Here is a 20,663-nt window from a genome sequence, read left to right on the forward strand (position 1 = left end):
TAATTTTCAAATAGAATTATCTTAAACTCGATCTAGCTTGTATAATAGTTTTATTATATTTATTATGATTTAGCAAGTAAATCATCATCTCAAATTTTATTTACTAATGTGTACAAATCACTAAAACAGATTGATTGTTTCCATATCCTCAAATAATACACTACTCCCACTTGAACAGATTTGTCATATGAACGTGTTTTACGAACGGGTGCCGTTATATTAAATTATTCTAAAAAATATTAGCAACTATGCATAGCTATGAGATATAAAAATTATATTAATTATTCATTTAAATTTCTTGCACCACTATGCATAGCTCTATAAAAAGGAAGCATCAAACCTTGATAAAACTTACCGACTTCTTTTTATTGTTAGGTTTAACAATAGAAGTTTGATTGAAGTTTTGTGAGAATGCCCAATGTGGCGAAGATAATATTGAAGCTACTTGAATAGCAAAACATTCCCAATCACAATAAAAGAATTATGATAAACACTACTTAAAATGTAAAATTATATTTGTCGAGACATTTATTCTCCCTACATATAATACAAATATGTTTTAGGGTTATTAGTTCAATACATTTGCATCAAGTTTCTGATTTTCCATTAATTATTCTTTGAGGTTAGTTTAATGTAGCACGTTGCATCTAGTTTCCAAATTCTCATTAATTATTCTTTGAGGTTAGTTCAATGCGGTTGCATCAAGTTTCGATTTTCGTTAATTATTATTTGAGGTTAGTTAGGTGCAATTGCATCCACTTTATGATTTCCGTTAGTTATTCATTAAGGTTAATTCAAGTAAAGTTGCATCCAATTTTTGATGTTTCATTAATTAGTATTTGAGATTAGTTCATTGCATTTGCATCCGTGTTCCAATCTCCCATTAATTACTCTTTGAGATTAGTTCAATACATTTGCATCCAGGTTTATGATTTCCCATTAATTGTTTTTCTAGGTTAGTTCGATAGTTTACAATTTCTATACATTTTGCATACATATAAGAGTCTGTTTTTATAAACTCACTTTCGTTTTTTGGTTCCTAATTACTCATGTGAGAAGGCTAAAAAAATGGACATTTATGCTTTGAGGCCGTGATGCGATTACATTCGACTCCTGATTTTCAGTTAACTATTTTTTAGGCTATTTCAATGCATTTGCATCCAATTTCTGATTTCTCGTTAATTAATCTCTGATTTTAGTTTAATGCAGTTGCATCCAGTTTTTAGTTTTCCGTTAATTATTCTTTGAGGTTAGTTCAATGCAGTTGCATCCAATTTTCGATTTTGTGTTAATTGTTCTTTAAAGTTAGTTCAATGCATTTGCATCAAGTTTCCGATTTTCCGTTAATTATTTTTTAAGGTTAGTTCAATGCAGTTACATCAAATTTATAATTTCCCGTTAATTATTCATTTAGATTAGTTCAATACAGTTTTATCCATTTTTCAATGTTTAATTAATTAGTCTTTGATATTAGTTCATTGCATTTGGATTCAGTTTTCGATTTCTTGTTAATAACTCTTTAAAGTTAGTTCAATGCATCTGCATTTAGTTTCTGATTATTTATGCTTTGAGGTTAGTTCGATGCAATTATATCAAGTTTCTGATTTCCCGTTAATTATTCTTTGAGATTATTTCAATGTATTTGCATTTAGTTTCCGATTTCCCACCAATTATTCTATGAGGTTAGTTCAATGCATTTGCATCCAGTTTCCGATTTTCCATTAATTATTATATGAGGTTTGTTTGATGTATTTGCATACCGTTTCCGATTTTCTGTTAATTATTTTTCGAGGATTTTCATCCACTTTCTAATTTTCCATTAGTTATTATCTGACGTTAGTTTAATGCAATTGCACCGGTTTCGATTTTTAGTTAATTACTTTTTAAGTTTAGTTTATTGCATTTGCATAAAATTTCCAATTTTTCATTAATTACTCTTTTGAGCTCTATTATGTATTTAAATCCGGTTTTGATTTCCTTTTAATTATCCAATGTGGTGTGTAATACCAACTTCTACTCGATTCATCTCAGAGTGTCCTTGCAAACATGACATAGAAAGTAAATTATGCTTGATTTACTATGTGGGATCATCGAAGATTATCCAGTTCCCGATTTTCCATTAATTATTATTTAAATTATGCATGACTCACTATGTGGAATATTCAAAGATTATCTATGAACGGGTGTTGTTATATTAATTATTCTGAAAAATATTTGTAAATATGCATAACTATTATATATTAATATTATATTAATCACTCAACCAAATTTCTTATAACATGAAAACCTCACTCTCCATTAAAAAAAAATAACTCGCATTTGATAAAATCCTTCAACTTCATTTTGTTGTTTAATAATAGAAGTTTGATTGAAGTTTTGTGAGATTGCCTAATAAGGTGAAGTTCATATATATTGAAGTTACTTGAATAGCAAGGAGTTCCCAATCATACGGAAAGAGATAAGATAAACACCATTTTAAATGCAAAACTATACTTATCGAGATATTACCACAATATAACCCAACTATGTTTTGAGGTTAGTTCAATGTATTTGCATGTAGTTTCTGATTTTTCATTATTTATATTTTGAGGTTAGTTCAATGTAGTTGCATCCAATTTCCAATTTTCGTTATTTATTTTTTGAGATCAGTTCAATGTAGTTGCATCCAGTTTCTGATTTCTCGTTAATTATTCTTTTGGATTAGTTCAATACATTTGCATCTAATTTTCAATTTCTGTTAATTGTTCTTTGAGGTCGGGTTCAATGCATTTACATCCAGGTTTCTAATTTTCCATTAATTATTTTGTGAGATTAGTTTAATGCATTTTCATCTAGTTTCGATTTCTCATTTATTATTTGATAAGATTGAATTTGCATCTAGTTTCCGATTTTCGATTTCCGTTAATTATTTTTTAAGATTAGTTCCACGATTTGCATCATGTTTCTAATTTATAATTAATTTTTTCTTGAGGTTAGTTCAATGCAAATTGCATCCGGTTTCGATTTCCCATTAATTTAATCTTTGAGGGTTAGCTCAATGCATTTGCATCCAGTTTCGATTTTCCGACAATATTTTTTTATGTTAGTTTGATGTATTTGTATCAAAGTTTTGATTTTCTGTTAATTATTCTTTAAGGTTAGTTTAATGTAGTTGTATTCATATTCCAATTTTCTATTAATTACTTTTTAAGATTAATTTAATACTTGCATTTGCATCCGTGTTTCGATTTTTACGTTAAATATTATTTGAGGTTATAGTTTGATGCATTTGCATCCAAATTTTGGTTCCCCATTAATTGTTTTTTACATTAGTTTCATTCAATATTATATATTTTTAAAATATTTGTCATTATTGTTTTGTTGTTATTTTTTTTAAAAAATTTTCCATTATATATTTTGTGATGTTATTTTTTTGTATAATTGTTTTTAACTATGTGGCAGTGTTAATGATATATTGAAATAAGTCGGTGATTTATTAAAATTGTATGATTTGTAATAGGAAATTAGTTTCTACAAATCACATATTTTTAGCAATTTTTTTATTTGATCAAATATATAAGAATTGGAACACTAAAAATATTTGATTCTTAATAGGAAATTACCTTTTATAAATCACATATTTTTTAGCAATTTTGTTTATCTGATCAAATATGTAAGAAGTTGTAATACACTCCAACTTTCCAAATATAAGAATTAGAAATACACTCAAACTCTTCAAAAAGATTCTCTGTGGGATTGTAGGCTATTAGAAAAGATTATCTTTCATATTAGAGTTTCACATAAGAGAAAAAAAAAACTAACTCTCAAAGTGCCACATAGGAGAGAGAAAATCCTCTATTAGAGGTCTCTGCTTTAGTATATAGATAGTAGAAGACTTACTGATCCTCATAAAACAATTAAACAAAATACAAAATCGCAAACCAATAAACTCTCATCTATGGTCTTAGGTCTTACTCCAAAATTAAGATCTTCGATCAGCACCAAGAGGCTCTGGATTTCTTCCGTCCACGCTGACCACGTAGTAGATTAATAACTATTATGATGAACAATATGAGTATCAGTGATCCCCAACCAATCAACAGCCTTCCAAGAACGTCTTTAACAGGAGGGGTTGCAACAAACATAGATCCTAGTACGACTAACAAAACAGCCGAAACAATGATACCAATACATTGAAACAACAGAGCGATTGAAACAACAGAGCGATATGTGCAAATCGTACTGTCCATGGCTCTTTTTGTGTTTCAGTTGTTCCACAATCACAACATATAGCCAACATATAGCCACCGCTGCTACTCCACAGAGTAACATTACCAACCCAAACGAAATATATACGAATGCTACCAACTCAACTTCAGAGATATTATGACCAAGTTGTGTATGTGCCTTCAAATAAAAACCTGCTGCGACCAACATGCTTCCCTCTACCAATAACATAATCGGTCCTATTGCTCGGCCAACAGTTACACCACGCTTCTTAGAAAATTTCTTTCCAGCCAAATTTTCATTAAATGCAGACGATGAAAGAAATAAACAAAAAGCTGATATTAAGCAAACACATGCAGGGACAAAAGATAAAATCCCAACACAACGATAAAAAATAAGCACAGAGGAGGAGGGTGCAGAATCATGTATGCCGCTCAACAGAAAATGTGGCGCAATCATCAGGACACCCACTGTAAAGTCCATCACACTTCTCATGAGCTGAGAGAAAAACAGTGTTGGTTTATCCATTGACGCTTCAACTTCTTCACTATTAAACATTCTTAACACACCAACTATAGCTATCCAATATAATGACTATATTCTCAATTTGTATTACCCAAAACGAAAAGAAAAAATATCCCAATTTAGCTTGCAAAAGTAGACAAACAATCAGTTACTAGAAGATGTTTAAAAACTGTAGAGAAGAAGAGAAGAGAGGTGGGGATCTTCGATTAACGTAGGAGGTTGTTAAGAAGGCCCTTGATTCACTGAGAAAGCAAAAGAGTTCTACGTAGTACGAAACTACAACGAGTGCAACTCTTATTGGGCCGTTTGAATTTCATATTTGGGCTCATATATACTTTCCATTTGGGCTTCTTGATTAGCTATCAAGAATTTAAGATGAAGGGCATGATCTTTTTCACTTTTTGTCAGTTTCCTTCTGAACAGGAATTACAACGAACCACTTGTTCCGCTCTAAACACCAAGGATAGCGTACTTCAAAAAAAATGTTTTAGCTATAGTTCATCCCAAACCATCTAACCTGCAAGTAACGTGCAAGATGGACGCAAGGCGCCTATGTAACTGATGCAAGTAGCAATGTAACACGCAGTCATACGTGGACACCATATAAGGTGTTTGGCAACCATTATAAGTAAAAATAATTATGTTTTTAAACAGGGGTGACTCTTGACAGATCAGGGAAAAAGTTAACTCTCAGAATCAACTTGTAATGAGCGAGCTGAAAACCCTTGCATAATTTGGGTCATTGTGACACTGCTAGTTGAAATGAGAGCCCACTGCCTACAGTACCAGTTCAGAACCATGATCTAACAAGTTCAGAACTAGTACATTATTGCAATACATTTATACATGATGACAAAAGATAGTGAGTACCGATTTTCACAGCTGTAGCACTTAAGCTAAGTATTGACGTGAATCAGCAAAATGAAAGAAATGCAGAAGAATAGGATCCTTAAAAGGTCCTGATTTCAACTTAACTCAGTTTACAGCTCGTCATTTCTACACAGAAAGTTCTCATGTCAACTTAGGCATCTCCACAAAACACAAACATGGTTAACACACAGGCATTTGAACACCTTAAAATGTTTGAAGTCCTCAATTGGCTTTATTATGTGCTATTAGAGTGAACTGCTGGCTTTAGTCATTGTCTTCACGACCAAAGTCGTACACAATCTCCACCTGCATTGAACATAAATGAGTAGATGTAAATGAAGAGAACAAAACCATAATTGAAGGTCAAGGTCGAAGCACTGACAAAAACTTGATTGATATATATTTTTAAAAGACACTTTAAAATCAAAACCATTTTGGTCAAAACCAACTGTTTTTTGTCAGCCATCTTTTGGACAAAACAGATTCAAACATTTGATTCCCTTTTAAGCCTAATGACGCTTCAAAAGAAAGTCATATAGAAGTTACACAGCACAGCTATGCCACCTACATCTCTAAGCAAACATATATAAGTGCTACTCTAAACTATCCAAAATCATTTCACAAACAGCCATTTACTTGAAGTCTTAGTTGGGGACTTGGAGCCACCAAATCATATTTCAGTGTATTTATGTTCAGCCCTGTTGGTTCATGGAATTCCTTATCATGTATTTATATTTTAGTGTATTTATCATGACTGGTAGGGACTGTAGAGTGTTAAAAGTCTCCAAAAGCACAATCATGTTAGATCGATGAAAACCACAATGTACAATATTGTCCATAAAGAGTACTCCATAAATCTAAATGGTCTCCACTACAAAGAGGAGAGAGAAATATCTATGACAGTAACTAGTCCATAACAGTGGTTAAACATGCAATAAAGTGTCTAACATATCGTAGACGTACTACAAGACCCTTCCTGAACCATTTTGAGAGATGACAAACTTGAAGATCTAAAATTATTTCCCCTTGTTAGGGAAAATATCTACACAAAAACATTCAGCAAATTGATTTCAAACAAAAAAGAAAACATACAAAACATGATAACTAATTAGGATTTCCAGGGAAAATAAAATGTAAAACAATAAAGAAAAGGTAGGTAAAACTGAAATTTCCATAACTAATGACAACAATTAAATGGTTTCATACCCCTGCAGGTGGTGCTGGATTTCGGGTAAACTTGGAACCTCCAGGAGCCCAAGGAACTGCTCATCAACAAAAGAAGAAAACAAAAGTAAGCAAATAAGTAAGTTCAAGCAGTAATCAGTTGACCAGACTAATATAACTTATATCACAGTCATAAGCACAAGAAACATCTTAGATTATAGATTCTTAATATATTAATATTACCCCCTGCAAAAATAGCCTAAGGGTCTTTCAGGGTTGTGAAAGAAAAACAAGAGTAGAAGAGAAAACGAGGTGTCGTGAACCTGGATGAAAAATAAAATATCACTCTCCACAGTCCACATTACATAACTTAGAAAGACAAGGCATCTCCACAGATATCCTCCAAGTCATGCCACAGCTCATGCAAAAGGAACATAAACCGTGGAGTTCTCAAATCCTATGTGGAGTGCCCTAAAACTGAGACTCAAAATTCTTGTCGTTCAACATCAAAAAGTATCTCACACAATGGAGAAGGAAGTGATACTCCCTAATATCGTCTTTGCAGGCCAAGACAGTCTGCAGAGGGAAGGGAAACCAGATAAGAGGACTTGACAGGGGGATCCTTTATCCCTGCTTCTTTTCCTCATGGTCGTGGAGGTTTTCAGTAAACTTTTTTGTTTAGTGTGCATCTCTTAGTAAAATCTTGACTATTGACAATCTCAGAAAGAGAGAGAGACGTGTTAAAGAAGTCCTTGTCAATTTTTGTCTTCTGTGCTTAAGGGATGAGGAGTCTGTAAATCATATTCTTTTTCATGGCAGGTTTGGTGCCATTTTATTCTAGAGTCGGGGGTTTCTTGGGTTTGTCCGGTTTCGGTGACGATGTTATTAGCCTCAAGAGACTTAAAGAGTTCACTCTGAGAAGGGAAGACGACTTTAGAGCATGCTGCCTTTTGCGATTTTGTGGGACATTTGGTTGGAGAGGAATCAGAGACACTTTGAGAGAGCAACGCCTATGGAGAAAGTTGTGTTGGTCATCAAAGCTCTTTTATGTTTTTGGTCGAAGGTGCATATTGAGACACGAGACATACCTTTTGAGGTGTTTGTGTTTAGATGGGAGTCCATAATGAGATGATCTGGCTAAGGGACTTGCCACTTTATGTTTTTTCTTTTTCTATGCGTATGTAATGGAAGATATCTCATCCTTATGTATCTATCTTTAGTTATATTAATAAAATTATACTTTACCGATAAAAAAAAAAGAGGACTTGCCTTGATCCCTGACAGACCAAAACAGACTCCAAGAACTAACCCCAAATTGAATACAAAAAACCGTAATGATTTATGACAAGATTAAAAAATTTCCCTGATCCATAATACTATGGACATTACGTTAACAATATTATTCTTAGTATGCTTACGAAAGTTATCAATGGAAAGAAGCACGCCGATAATGGCACACCACAAAAGAATGGAACTTCAAACAAAATCTTGGCTCATTACTAAATTTAGAATGGTACATAAATCAGGAAAGGAGATGAGCGAAAGACGGCACAAGAGAAAGGATATTAATCTACTTGCATGCCCTTCCTCTGACCAAAGCTGTAAAGAGAACAAGTTCTATCCAACAAGGAAGCCAACTTGCCATGCCATCACACTTACATCATGGAAAAGATTAATGGCCAAGTTACAGGCTACAATTCCATCATTAATTTACAAATAGCACTTGAAAGGGCATCATGATAACTTCATGTCTTTAACCTTTTAAACAAACAAATGCAGAAGAATCAAACCTAACGAAACTGAGGATGAAAATGTCCAGGGATACTTCCATAAAATGCACTATTTCCAAAGTTTTAAAGATATTTCATTTCCAATCTTGCTTACGTAACAAGCATTTTCATTACATTTCATGGTTCAATACTCAAGGTAGCAGCACCAAACCACTATAAACCAGTTATAAAATTGATGAGACGAGTGCTCGGAAAACTCATAGAATATAGCTATAATGAATTAATGACCAATCTAAAGGAAAAACAAAATGATGCATTTCATTAAAACCTAAAATCTTAGAGAAGCAGCACTCATCCTTTGAAAAGAAAAAGAAATAGAAAGAGGGTTAAAACTAAAGTGTAAATTCAACTAAAAATATGACGGCAGAATCGTCAAAGCTGCTCGTTGTTTCTAGTCATTGCCTTGCAGGTGGTCTGCAGGGGGATGGAAAAAAGAAAAATTGAAAACTGTTTCTAGAATTGTTCCAATGAATTTAAGATTGCTGCAAATGCTTGAAGTGCCAAATGCACAATGCACCATCAGTAAAACTTCTGACAAGGATAATAAAATAGAATACCGACATGACAAAGAATAAGAGCCAATATGTCTTACTTAAGAAACAATGAGAGGGAATGTATCTAAAGTGTGAACAGTTGGGCTTATAGCATGAGGTTACCAATGTAAGGATCAGGGTGCCGGAACTTATTATAAGTTGCTTCAGCATCATCAATCATTCTATCAATTGTGTCAAGATCCTCCTGGGAACATACCAGAAGATGTGACTTGAGCAATAAAACATTTTAAAAAATAACCTAATCAGTAATCGGACAAAATACCAGATGTTTGTTGGCATCAAATCTGTCTCTAAGATCCGACGCCTGAAAACAAAGGAAGCAAATTAAATCGAAATCCATGGAATAAATTATGTAAAAAAAAGAATAATTACATCTTTGTAAAAAAGATGACGATGGACGGCCCAATTAAGAGTGTCTTTGAGAGCACGTCTGTATAGGATCCTGACTCGCTCTTTTTGAGCTGCTCTTCTTGCTATGTACGAACAACTGCTCATCCTCTTTTTTTCCTATCTCTGCAAAATGTTGTGCGGAATTTGATCTGTGGGAAACAAATGGGCTCACTACAAAGTCCATTGGGCTTCAAGGCTTTAATTTTACTATTTATTATTATTGATTTTTTTTAAGTAGTGTAAAAAAATGCCAAAAGAATAGATTCCGTTGCCGGGACTTGAACCCGGGTCTATCGGGTGAGAGCCGATTATCCTAACCAACTAGACTACAACGGATTGGTTATTCAGTTCTTCTTATATTATTTTATAATACTTGACTGTCACAAGTAAGCATAACGCGAACTATAACTTAATAACTAGGGAATTCTTGTGATCAGGTTCAAACTGAATCTGGCCCTCGTAACAAATAATGAGTTTAAATCAGATGTTTTAATAACATTCCTGTTGACTGGGCTGAATACTTGACAAAGAAACTGCATTGTTTAGTGCATTATATCTCCCTTCACTTGCAGTTTAAAGACAGAAGAACTCTTTGTTAAAACTGGGATGAAAGATAAGTCAAGGAAAACAAGAAAAAAGGACCGCGATGAGTAAATACTGGGAAACTCTCATTTACATACACTTCCTGCAGAAAAGTAAAATAAAGTATAAACTCCAACAGGTTCGCGTGGCCCTTTTATTAATCATCACAGAAGGTACAACATGCACTAGAGCTTATGGCATTAACAACCAAATCAAATTGTTAATCTGAGAAAAATTACAAGCCTTTATACAACACAGCTGCTATATATTAGATGAATCAATTGAACAAAAAAAGAGGTAATTGATCCCGTTAAACATGTTTCTGTGAGTCAAGTTGAGCTGAGCATTCGTTTTCTATTTCACTTTGAGTCAGGCTTAGATAGCAGTTGCACTACTGCCTCTCCAGCTGTAGGATCTCCGGCTTTTCTTCTGTGGTGTGAAGCTGAGGGTGAACATTTCTTTTAGGGCCAGGCTTGGTTCTGGCAAACCGACCAACTTTGCTACAATGTCGGCACTCTCTATGACGTGATCCATGTCTTTTGTGTCCGTCCACAAAAGACGTGCTAGCTGTACCCTCCTCTGTTTACTTTTCAACCCGATACTCCACCTCAGGAAGATCCTCTCTCTCTCCTCTACAGACAACTTTTTATTCATTTGCTTGCAAAGCATTTCCCTTTCGCGGCGGAGAGCCCTCATACTGTATGAACATGTAATAGATATATGAGATGTAAAGGATGCATACAATTAACAAAGCCAAGTAAAGTTGCTAAAAAATGCTAACGACTGGAGAAACATGTCAAGATTTTGCCAACAGAAATAAGTCCATGATAATCCTTTCAGCAAAAGCAAAAATCTCAATTTACAGTACGTATGTAGGCGTCTTTCTAATTTTTTCCAATGGAAACTGAATCAAAAAAGAAGGAAAACAAAGATATGGCTGAAGAGACTCAGTTGGTACCTTGAAGCTGGTGTGAGATCACGAGAACCTTTCACAGCAATTTTATCAAAGTTTCTCTGAGAGTACAAGTCTTTGAGAAAAGAAAGTCTTCTTCTCTCTACCTGCATATATACTGAATCTGAGGGATCACCTTTGAAAAGAAGGAAGAAGTATGTTCTGTGGACCAATGAAACGTGACAAATTTGCCAAAGTTCAATCAACTCCATTTGCTGCCTCTCGAATTCCAAGGGCCAACTTGAAGGCATTTCATGAGGAACACGCACCGGGTCCGAGCCTAAGCCTTTTACCGTCTTTTCAGATCCATCGGTCTTCAAACCTGCCTGAGCCTACCAATCATATAAATCTTGTAAGAAAAGAAAAACTCGTGGAACCTAATTGCGTAAAATAAGGTCACGACTAATCTGTTTGCCTCCATGAAAATAGATCATTTTCAAGATAAGCTATTATGTTCATGGGCCATTGAGGCCAATATAAAGTAAGCACCTGAGGATATGGAGGCCAAAATTATAATACTTGTTAATGCTGATGTTACATTAGAAGTCAAGGTCTAGTACGTAGAAAATAAACAATAATTATGAAAGAACTGCTTCAGAGGTTGAGCAAAAAGAAATTGGAATGGAGAAGAAAAAACACACTTTGAACGAATGATGACACACAAGAGACTAAATTTCTTTTAACAGACCACTTGAGAATATGGCGTGGTTCTCATGCATTCAGAAACATAAATGTAATAAGGAAAGATACGAGTGGAAAACCAATACAACTTTGTGCACTTGCATTCTAAATGCTATTTCTTATGGGGTGGTAGATATAAAATCACTCATACCTGGTTATCCACAAGTTTGTTCTCGTACTGAATTTTAGTTCTCTTCTTCAGTCCCGCAACAAAAGATTGGATGCTAGTGTCATCCTCTTGAGAAGAGGTCCTGACGGGATGCGTTCTAGAATCATCTGTCAGATCACTTCGTTCAGAAGTACGAGAACTCTGTCTTGATAACAATGAAGTGTTAGAATCGTAATTTGAAGTGGCAAACTTCCTCTGTATATCTCGAAGCTTTCCAGAGAAGTCTTTCTCAGAACCACTGGGTGGGGTGTTGTGATTCTTCTCTGCCTTTCGAGGAGATGGAGAAAATGAGCCATTCATCAGACTCGCTCTACAACTTCTGCTCTTAGCTAGCATGGTTTTTCTTGACATAGATAAGTCTTCGGGTTCCTGCCACCGAGATGGTGGGTCAGGCAAAGGACTGTTTACACAGTTAATGGTTTTTTGCTCATCCTGAAACTTCTGCTCCATGTTGTCATATGTAAATTTTACTTGACGTTTAGTCAATTTTTCATCCTCCTTCCTTGGAGCAGACAACAATGTCTGATCTGTTGTGGGTCCATCCTCAATAAATCTCAAAGAAAACATCCCTTCATCTTCTTCACGTGTTATAGCATCAGGTTCTGCAATGCTGTTTGTGGAAGAATCTTCCAGTTCGATACACCTAACATCCTTACAGAGTTCCTCAAAATCATCCTCACCTCCTTGCTTAATCCCTTCCCAACCCTTATATGGATCAGGACCTACAAACCTAGGACTAATAGTTGAGAATCGTGGAGAGGAACCATCAATCAGGAAATGATCTTCTGGATTTTCTGTACGTGGCTCATTATAAGAGTGAGGTATGCTGGTGCTCTCGAAACCTACATCTAAGTGAGGATCAGATACTGGTTCAACCGCCAATGCAATTGGTGCAAGCAATTTAGGGTGCTTATTGAATTCAACCTGAAAAATTAGGAGGATACAGGAACATGATTAGCATATGAAGCACACTCACAGTGGAGAAACAGGGGTTATCAAGATAAGTACCGATAACTCTGAAGCTAAATCATCTCCAGGTTGTACCAGGATTACCAACTCGAGATTGAGCGGAATCTCGTTGCACAGTCAGCTCCTTTATCTCTTTCTCCATCTGCATAAACATGAAATAGAAAAGCCAATTATTCCACAGTGAGACACTATAGAAATTTTTATCCTTGTTTACTACCTAATTACATGTGCTTCTTTGCGCTCTAGTAGAAAGCCAACAATTGAGTTATAAGGAAGTCAGATTAGTAGCACGACTAATTTGGATAAGTCAACTCATTTAGGAATTACAAAGTTCATAGTTGATTGGTTATCTGTGCCCAACCACAACTTAGTATTTAATCAAGAATCAGCGACTATGATGAACAAATGTAGAAATTCTAGTTACAGGGTAAAGAAATCAAAGATAGTTGATCAAAATTCTAAAAAAAAATACTACAGCATTTTATGTTACTTGGGCTTTCCATCAGTTTCAACACTTGCAAAATTTTACAAGTCATCAGGTCTGCAGTCTGCTATCACTTTACTTTTTTTCTTCAGAAAGGAAATCTATGAGGAATCCTAGGTTTCCTTATGAAAGTGTCTTCAGAGGTTCTAATATTTGCTTCACCTTCACATGGGTTCTTTCACCCATTACCTGTGTTGCATGGGTACGGGACGGAGTGTCTGGTTTGGACACGGGTACGACGATTTGGACACGGCGAGATCTGAGAATTAGGGTCTGTTTTGCTTGTGTCCGGGTGTCCGTACCAGTGTCCGCAGGACACAGGTACGTGATACAGAGGAAATTAGGGCGTACCCATGCAACAGAGCCCATTACCCAACAAGCCTCCCAGTAGAAAATTAATTGAAGTAATACCCACCCATTCACCTAGTTATCTTAACTAGTCAATTATTGTTTTGAGGGAGTTCATTCCTTGATCACAGCTTTTAGCCTTGAGAATGACGTGCCAAAGCCCGAAGAAAAGCATTACTATATAATAAGATTATACTCTTGTGTGCAGGTTAAGAGATGTTTATGTATTCTAAAAGCGCAGTCATAAATCTACTTACCTTTTCGATCTGAAGATCTTTCTCTCTTAATAATGCTGCAGAGTCACCAGTAGGTGAAGAGGATCCCAGACCTTTCAGTTCACTCTCCAGTCTCGCCAGTTCTCTTTGCAAATGCTTTACCAAAGCCTTGTCAGACATGACTACATTGACATGTGCATTAGTAGCCACTTCCTTAGCACAACTTGCAAACAAAAGGGTGTTTCTCGACTGCTCTGTGTGACTTCTTGCAGGACTGATTGTGCAAATTATGGCAGTTCTTGCATTGCCTCCCAAGGAACTCTGCAGAATGCGTGTAAGCTTAGAATCTCTGTAAGGAACATGTACATTTCGTCCTTTGCTGCAATAATAGAATCACACAACTAAGTACATTGTTTCTATTAAAATTGAAATGAAGCAAATAAGACAGGTTAAACAGCTAAAATAATTTCCAGAACAAAGTCATACACTTTAACTCTCTTCAGACTGCAACGTCAAATAAAGAGATGAGAAAAATGAAATATGACTTGTGCAGTGACTGAGGTAAGAATCTTTTCACAATCAGAATAAGGACTCAATGAACTGAACTCAATGCAAGAACATTACTACAGTTCACTTACAAATTACAATAAAGTCTGCGGGGCCAAACACACAGTTTCAAGCAATCACGCTATGGCAAGAACACATCCATCTTATTTTCTTTGCCTAGATCTTCTATTATCATATTTAGCAAAGAACGTGAATGGAAAGGCTGGCGCAAGTCTTTTGTATAAGACTACCAAAAGAGTCATTGATGTATTAAAAAAAATAAAAAAATGAAAGGGACCTAAGGTAATTGATAAGACGACAAGGAATGCGGTATAATAGGGAAATACTCATAAGTCATAATTCGTGAAGAGCAAAAACACTTAGAAATTATAATGCTTTAGCATAAGTTTTTCAGAAAAGTTGTAATTGCGCCAAAAAACAAGAATCATTCTTGAGAGCCTACACAATCAATAAAGTGTGCGGTTCAAAGATTTAGACAGCTGAGGTTGTCATTAGCACAGCTTAAAACTATACATTATACTATATTGATGTAAACAGAACCGATCGAATTGAATGAAATACTTCAGAGCTATGTCAAAGTAACAACACCTAACAGACATACTGGGTCTTGAAATAGTAAAGAAGAAAATATATAATGTTATAAACCTTAGCTTGCGAACAACGGTTCCCAGGGTGAGCAAACTGCGATTTATGTGGGAACCTTCTTTCAACCTTGTACCAGCTGATAGAGCTTGAGATGCACGCTCACTCCCTGCTAGATCAACAAAATCCTGTACACAACCCACAAGCAGACCAACTTGGTAAGGTCCATTTTTCTATTCTCTTGCATATACATATACTATATATTGGGGAGGGATAGAACCACATTCTTTACGCCCACATCTATAAAATTTATATTTATATTTTATATTATTTCTTATTTTTTGAGTATTACTCATCAAATTCCATCATAAAAAGTCTTCATAACTGAATCTATCAAATATAATAGGACTTGATACTACTACATACCACACTAGCTGCAAGAGTGCTAGAGTTGTCTTTGCCCATGAATTCCCGAGCAGAACTTTCAATTGTCTGCAAACGTAAGGCATAGATAATAATGGTGAGATATATTCCAAGTACAAATTTCTCAAAGGTAACTTGATGTAAACGAAGGCGGACGCAACTTCGAATCAATAACACCAATGAATAAAATTGATGAACACCCAAAAACTAGGGTTTCAAAGGGAAAACGAATTTCCTTAATTCAATCTCTTGATTAAACAATCCAAAAACAACCACCTAACAATGATGCCTTTATATAAGAAAACAACTACTAAACCTAATTGGAAACCAAATAGGAAACCATCCTAAATCCTAATCCTAATTGAATTAGGAAACCAAATAAAATAGAAACTACTAATTATTAATTAATATATGCTCATGCATCATAACTTCTCAAGTAAAAAACACATACCAGTCGGAGAATTTGATGAGATCTGGAACTCATTTCATTCAAGGAAGTCTCCCCAATCTGTCTTTGAGCTGCCGGAATGTAATACTCACAAATAAGAACTGGCATTTGAACATGTAAAGTGAAGCTTCTATTGAACAACATTACCTTCACAGAACGAAAGGAGCTCCTTTAGATGATTTAAATCCGTCAGAGTCTCCTCCGTAAGTCTATCCACAACAGTCCCTCTCTATTGAACAGAAACCATTAGCATTTTCACATGATTATGCGCGCATAACAGATATAACTTAGATCAAGTATGATATATACCTCCGGATCATCTAAAAGCCTGAGTGGAGTATGATCTGTGCTAAGGAGGTCTCTGACAGCTTCATTGTATATTTCCATTGCCGAGAATTTCAAAACAAATGTTCTTTCCACATGCTATAAAATAATTGAAATTATTTTCGTTATAAAAGGGAGGAGCCAGATGAAAACAAACCAATTTAAACAAAATCGAGACACATGTGAAATGTTGATTACCCTCTGCACATAATCATATATATCTTCCACCGTGTACTCAGTTATTCCACTCATTGTAAACGTCTTTCCACTGCTTGTTTGGCCATACGCAAAAATACTTGCTGCAGAGATAAAATAGTATTCCAATTTCAACCATCAATGATAGATGAAAAGCATAAGCCAAGCATAAAAAAAAAAATTACTCACCATTAATTCCACTAACGACCGAAAGAGCTACTTCCTTTGCTGCTTCGTCATAAACCGTTTTAGTCGGAGAGTCACTCCCAAATACTCTGTCTATTCCCCAAACATATAGCAGGAGTAAGCTCACAGAGATAATCAAGACAAAAGTCCAATCCAGACAGTAACCGAACAAACAAGCGAGCTCATGAAACTCATTTCCAAAACTTCACTTTAACATTAAACATATAAGAAATGGGAACAATGTATTTTAAACCTCAATTGCAACTCATTCCTCGAATACAAAGAAAGTGCATACAATTTATTATAAAGAAAGAGAAAAGAGAAAAGAAACGCAAAACCTCATTAACAGTATTATACAAGATCAATATAACAAAACTATAAAAATGGAGTTATTCAGGAAATAAACAAGAAAAGAGCTGATGAATCCAGCCTACTCATTGTCTCAAGTACTAAAAAAACAACATCATGAGAGCTCATACATTTGATAAATAAAAAGAAAACACCCAAATAATGTAAGGCAAAATAAAAGTGAAGCTCTCAAGGAACAAGTCATTATCATTTAATATTTGTCCTGAAAATCTAAACCCCCAAAAAACCATGAACCAAACCCGAACAAATTGCTCACTAACCCACTATAATCCACGAAAAAAACAAAATAAAATGAAGATAACTATAACAACAACAAAATGACAAAGTTAAGTGCTCTTACCAAATGTATAACCATGCGGATTCATGGATCGCTCAGAAAGTGTGTTCCGATAAATCAAAGTATTATCATTGATGCATTCCCAATCTGATACATCATTCTTAGATATTTCCTTTGTATTCAAAGGTCTCAACCTCACCGATACCAAAATTCTCTCGTCTTGCCCACCCACTTCTGACATCTTATCCAACTCATCCCCCACAATTGACTCCATTTCTCAGCACAAAAATCTACACCAACACAAAAATTCACATATTCAAAAAAAAAAAAGAGGCTAACCAATAACAATGTACAAATTTTCAAGAACCATAATGAGCAAAATAAGTGCTCACATCTGTTGCTGTGCCAGAAATGAAAGACAGCTTAAGAGGTTAACACCACAATTGCTTTAACTCCATTTCCTCTTTCACATTCCCCATAAGCTACAACAAATAATCAATCATGTTTAATGTTAATCAACACCATTTAATTTGCAAACAAAAAAGCCTTCAAAACACTAATATTAAAAACACAGTACTTTCTAAGAAGGAATTTAATAATATAAGTTAATGTATTGAAACTTCTTTTGGATTTTTGTGTAAAATGGTCCATGACTTCCAGACTGTCATTGTTCTTCTTCATCTTCTTCTTCACACGTTTCTTTATATTTTCACTTCTTTATTAAACATAATAATAATAATAAAAAAACCAATGATAAGTAATGTTACCTCCATGGGACTTGAGATCTACCAACTTGAATGCTAATGATAAAAACAATGGTGTCAAAAATGTAAACAGTAAAGTTGGTCTAATGTATATGCAGAGAAAAAAGGCTGATCCTTAAAAAATGGTAAACAGAAATAACAGAAAATGAAAAAAAAAAAAAAAAAAAAACAAACAAACAGGTAATTAAGAGAGAAATATGGGAAGGTTCGGTTAACGGTTATAACATTGTTTGAAAGTTAGTTAAAAGAAAGAAAGAAAGAAGAAGAAATGAGATAATGATCAGTTTCGTTTACAGCAAAACGAAACGACACACTTTCTCTTTCGTTCTTTCTTTCTTTTTTTTCTTTTTTTCTGTTCTGTGTTTATTTTGAGAGGGGGACTCGTTTTTGCGCGAGTGTTGAATTTGGAGTTATTTAAAGGTCCCGCAAATGTGGGGAAGAGAGAAAGAGAAAGAAATCGATGGAAAGATTTGTGGGTGGTGCTAGTTTTTTAGCTTGTCTGGATATATTTAATATACACCTTTGAATTACAACTACCCGCCAACTATAATGATTAACTAAACATGATTACTTGTTGCGTATTAGTGTATTACCTTATTGGAATTACTGTTAAATTTTGTTGCATGTTAAATTTTGTTGCATGCATGATATTTGAGAAAGATTTTTGATCTATCAACCAATTGTTTATTTAGTGCAATGTAGGTTGTGACTTTGTGAAGGGGTTGGCAGCTTTAACATTTCGATCAGCTTTTGGCAACTAAAAATTCACGTGCTTGTATACTTGGCGATGAATGATGCTTAAAAAGGCTGGGAAAAAAAATCTGGAAAGCAAAATTAATGTTTTGACTTTTTGTACAGCCTTTATTTTTGAGGTTCAATGTAATTGATGGAAGCATGATTGCATGAACATACGGTTCAAATTGTTGGTGGCCTGGCAATTTTATATGTGAACTGCATTCAAAAGTACTTATACATATACAAATTATTTTCAAATTAAAAGTACTTAATATGAGAAATGGTTGTTATTTTGGATTCGATCGAAGGATGTTGAAAAGTAGTAAGATAATCATCAGGACATCAAAATCTGTTTGGTTCTCACGTTGCAAGAAGGATAAAGTGTTCATCTTAAATTTTGATATATAAAAATACCACTTTCCATGTCAATAATTAATTTCTTACACCCTTTCTTTTCCAAGACAAATAGAGAGGAGCAAAAATTCTTCATAAATACTATCTTTCTTCCACCTCATGCGAGCCAGAGACAATCTTCTATTAGTAATGTATTTTTCCTTTTCCCTCGCAATTGATTTATTTCAATTTTCAACAAAAGAATGTTTTCAAAAACCATCTTCATGCCTAGTAGTATACAGTTATACACAGAACTAAATATTGTGATAGGGCCAAATATTGACCATATAAAGTCAGTATAGATAGACATACGGACACCATAAATTATGTGCCGATTACTCATATATTCAAAAGAGATTCCGATATTTCGAGAAATTTGGAAATGAAGAATTCACCAGCGTTAGAGTCTTAAGATCTTGTATGCATTATTGAAAGTCGGAGTGCTATGTCAACTGAATCATCAATTATGATACAAACAAACAAACAAGTCCAGTTCTGCGGTTCTGCCTCTTATTTGAAGGCACAACCATGAACCATGCAATGCATTTCACAACCCCTTGACAACCAAAATTGATTATTGATAATGAAAATATGTATTTGCAACAAACATTCTAAACTACATGCATGACAAGATAACATGTATACTCTATGTTGCTCACTAAGAAAATCCCTAAGCAGAAAGCCGCAAAGTATGCTCAGAAACAGAATAGCCGAGTATAAAAAAGGTCGGGGGTCCGGTCTACTGGTTTTTGTCGGACTATTTTTGCAGAAAAGGCAACTGATCGAATAATTTATGGGACCTTCTTTGACCAGAAGTATATAATCAACAAGGACTCATATCAGTGGTCACACCTCCATGTGATGCCATCGGTACCATTTTATCATTGCTCCAATAAAGCCTAAAATGGTGGCACGTGTACTGCCATGGCACATTGGCATGTGCTTGAGTACGTATAAGTGGGAAAGGGCGTAAGTTCTGTGATGTCTGAATTCAAAGATTCTATGGAAAAATAATGCCCCACTCCCATGTGCCGTGTTGCTCTGTGCGGCAAGAAATCTATAGGTTTTGTTGTCCCAGAATCAAAGATTCTATAGAAGCTTTGAGCAGGAAGAAAAAAAGAAATAGAAAAACCTTGATTAATCAATAAGAGAGTGAGAGTAGGTTGTTAGATTCACCCAAAAAGAGGAGTAGGTTGTTAGAGGACAAAATGATCATCGTCATTAAAATAAATTACTTAAAGTTTAGCTAATCAAAATGTTCATGTCATCTGGATAGGTTTATTTAGGGTATGTGTTGTCTCAAGTGTTTGGTCTGCTAAGAGGTGTGAATTGTGATTTCAACTGTTCAACACTTCAACTACGGAGTATGTGAAGTACATGAGCCAGAAAACGTGGACAAAAAAATCTCAGGACTGATTCGTATGGAGATAATCCTCGCAATAAATCACGTCCAAGTTCTTTGCCATTTATTTCTAGAGTATACAAGCGTAATTGAGAAAGT

At 34.8% G+C, this 20,663-nt stretch overlaps 2 protein-coding genes and 1 non-coding gene across 3 annotated transcripts; all 3 read right to left on the minus strand.

Annotated features, from left to right (window-relative positions):
• Window positions 1-5,662: 5,662 nt before the first annotated feature.
• On the minus strand, window positions 5,663-9,679 carry CIB22 (LYR family of Fe/S cluster biogenesis protein). The gene is made up of 5 exons (XM_086566284.1): window positions 9,482-9,679; window positions 9,372-9,413; window positions 9,212-9,293; window positions 6,808-6,863; window positions 5,663-5,907 (listed from the first exon to the last, which is right to left on the minus strand). The coding sequence occupies exons 1-5, from the start codon at window positions 9,602-9,604 to the stop codon at window positions 5,866-5,868; spliced, it is 345 nt and encodes a 114-aa protein (XP_086422410.1). The 5' UTR covers window positions 9,605-9,679; the 3' UTR covers window positions 5,663-5,865.
• An 83-nt stretch (window positions 9,680-9,762) lies between these two features.
• On the minus strand, window positions 9,763-9,835 carry TRNAE-CUC (transfer RNA glutamic acid (anticodon CUC)). Its single transcript has one exon. It is a non-coding gene; the product is annotated as a tRNA-Glu (tRNA).
• A 372-nt stretch (window positions 9,836-10,207) lies between these two features.
• Window positions 10,208-18,178, minus strand: LOC147493030 (kinesin-like protein KIN-7C). Its single transcript, XM_086565668.1, is given in 16 exon segments — window positions 10,208-10,778; window positions 11,040-11,365; window positions 11,866-12,807; window positions 12,892-12,910; window positions 12,912-12,994; window positions 13,942-14,278; window positions 15,112-15,236; window positions 15,475-15,540; window positions 15,923-15,990; window positions 16,067-16,148; window positions 16,229-16,342; window positions 16,442-16,542; window positions 16,628-16,717; window positions 17,334-17,560; window positions 17,663-17,752; window positions 18,038-18,178. Coding segments are annotated over 14 exon segments (2,886 nt in total). The 5' UTR covers window positions 17,545-17,560; window positions 17,663-17,752; window positions 18,038-18,178; the 3' UTR covers window positions 10,208-10,456.
• Between the last annotated feature and the right edge of the window lie 2,485 nt (window positions 18,179-20,663).

Source organism: Coptis chinensis, chromosome 6 (assembly GCF_015680905.1).
Source record: "Coptis chinensis isolate HL-2020 chromosome 6, ASM1568090v1, whole genome shotgun sequence".
In the NCBI taxonomy this organism is placed as follows: Eukaryota; Viridiplantae; Streptophyta; class Magnoliopsida; order Ranunculales; family Ranunculaceae; genus Coptis; species Coptis chinensis.